General features: G+C 38.5%; 1 protein-coding gene across 6 annotated transcripts in view; it reads left to right on the top strand.

The window, feature by feature from the left end:
• Positions 1-691, top strand: part of SEMA5A (semaphorin 5A) — a 525,920-nt gene that overhangs the window by 342,536 nt on the left and 182,693 nt on the right. For all 6 annotated transcript variants that reach the window (XM_027769892.1, XM_006143315.2, XM_006143312.2 and 3 more), the window contains one exon: positions 550-612. In XM_027769892.1, coding sequence (XP_027625693.1) covers positions 550-612 — 63 coding nt within the window. The remainder of the gene's footprint in view (positions 1-549; positions 613-691) is intronic.

Genomic DNA, 691 nt, shown 5'->3' on the forward strand with positions numbered 1-691 from the left:
GTAGGGAAAAGAAATGGTTTTGCTCTTTGCATGAACTATTTATTTATTGACTACTCATAATGCATATGTATTTTGGTAGAAAGAATATGCAAAACAATCTTCCTTTGTTATCTAGGAATATTGATAAATGGCATAGTATTAAAATATAGCATAAATGTTTAAATGCACGCATAGAGCATTTGTTTCAGTCTCTCCTTTGCACTTTCTCTGGATCTGCTTTGTGTTTTCACTCACATGACAGTTTCTGCAGTCAATGCCATGATCGCCAACTCATTGCGCTTGTCTGACAGTGACAAGATCTAAGTGTCACATTATTACCACCAAAAAGCGAATACTCAGGGGGGCAAAGATTCTTTAAATGTCTCCATTTTAACACTAAATATCAGCCCGTGACTGAATTTCATGCACTTGGTATGAACTTTGAATTACTATGAAGATTTTGGTGTCTGGCATGCCATATTTCCTGATGGGTTGCCAAGGCCTTATGTGTTTGTTCCTGTTATTCCATCAGAGCCATACTAGTTGCTGTTATTTTGGTGTTTTCTATAGGCTGTGGAATGGGAGTGTGATGAAGCTACCAAGAAGGCCTGTTACAGCAAGGGCAAGTCAAAGGTAAGAAGGGTACGGTTGGGAGTGGTCATCCCCAGCTTGTTTTGAAGGACTATCTACTGTAAAGCATTTTGGTATTAAG

The sequence above is a fragment of the Tupaia chinensis genome, unplaced genomic scaffold (assembly GCF_000334495.1).
Source record: "Tupaia chinensis unplaced genomic scaffold, TupChi_1.0 Scaffold000096_1, whole genome shotgun sequence".
NCBI classification, from domain to species: Eukaryota; Metazoa; Chordata; class Mammalia; order Scandentia; family Tupaiidae; genus Tupaia; species Tupaia belangeri.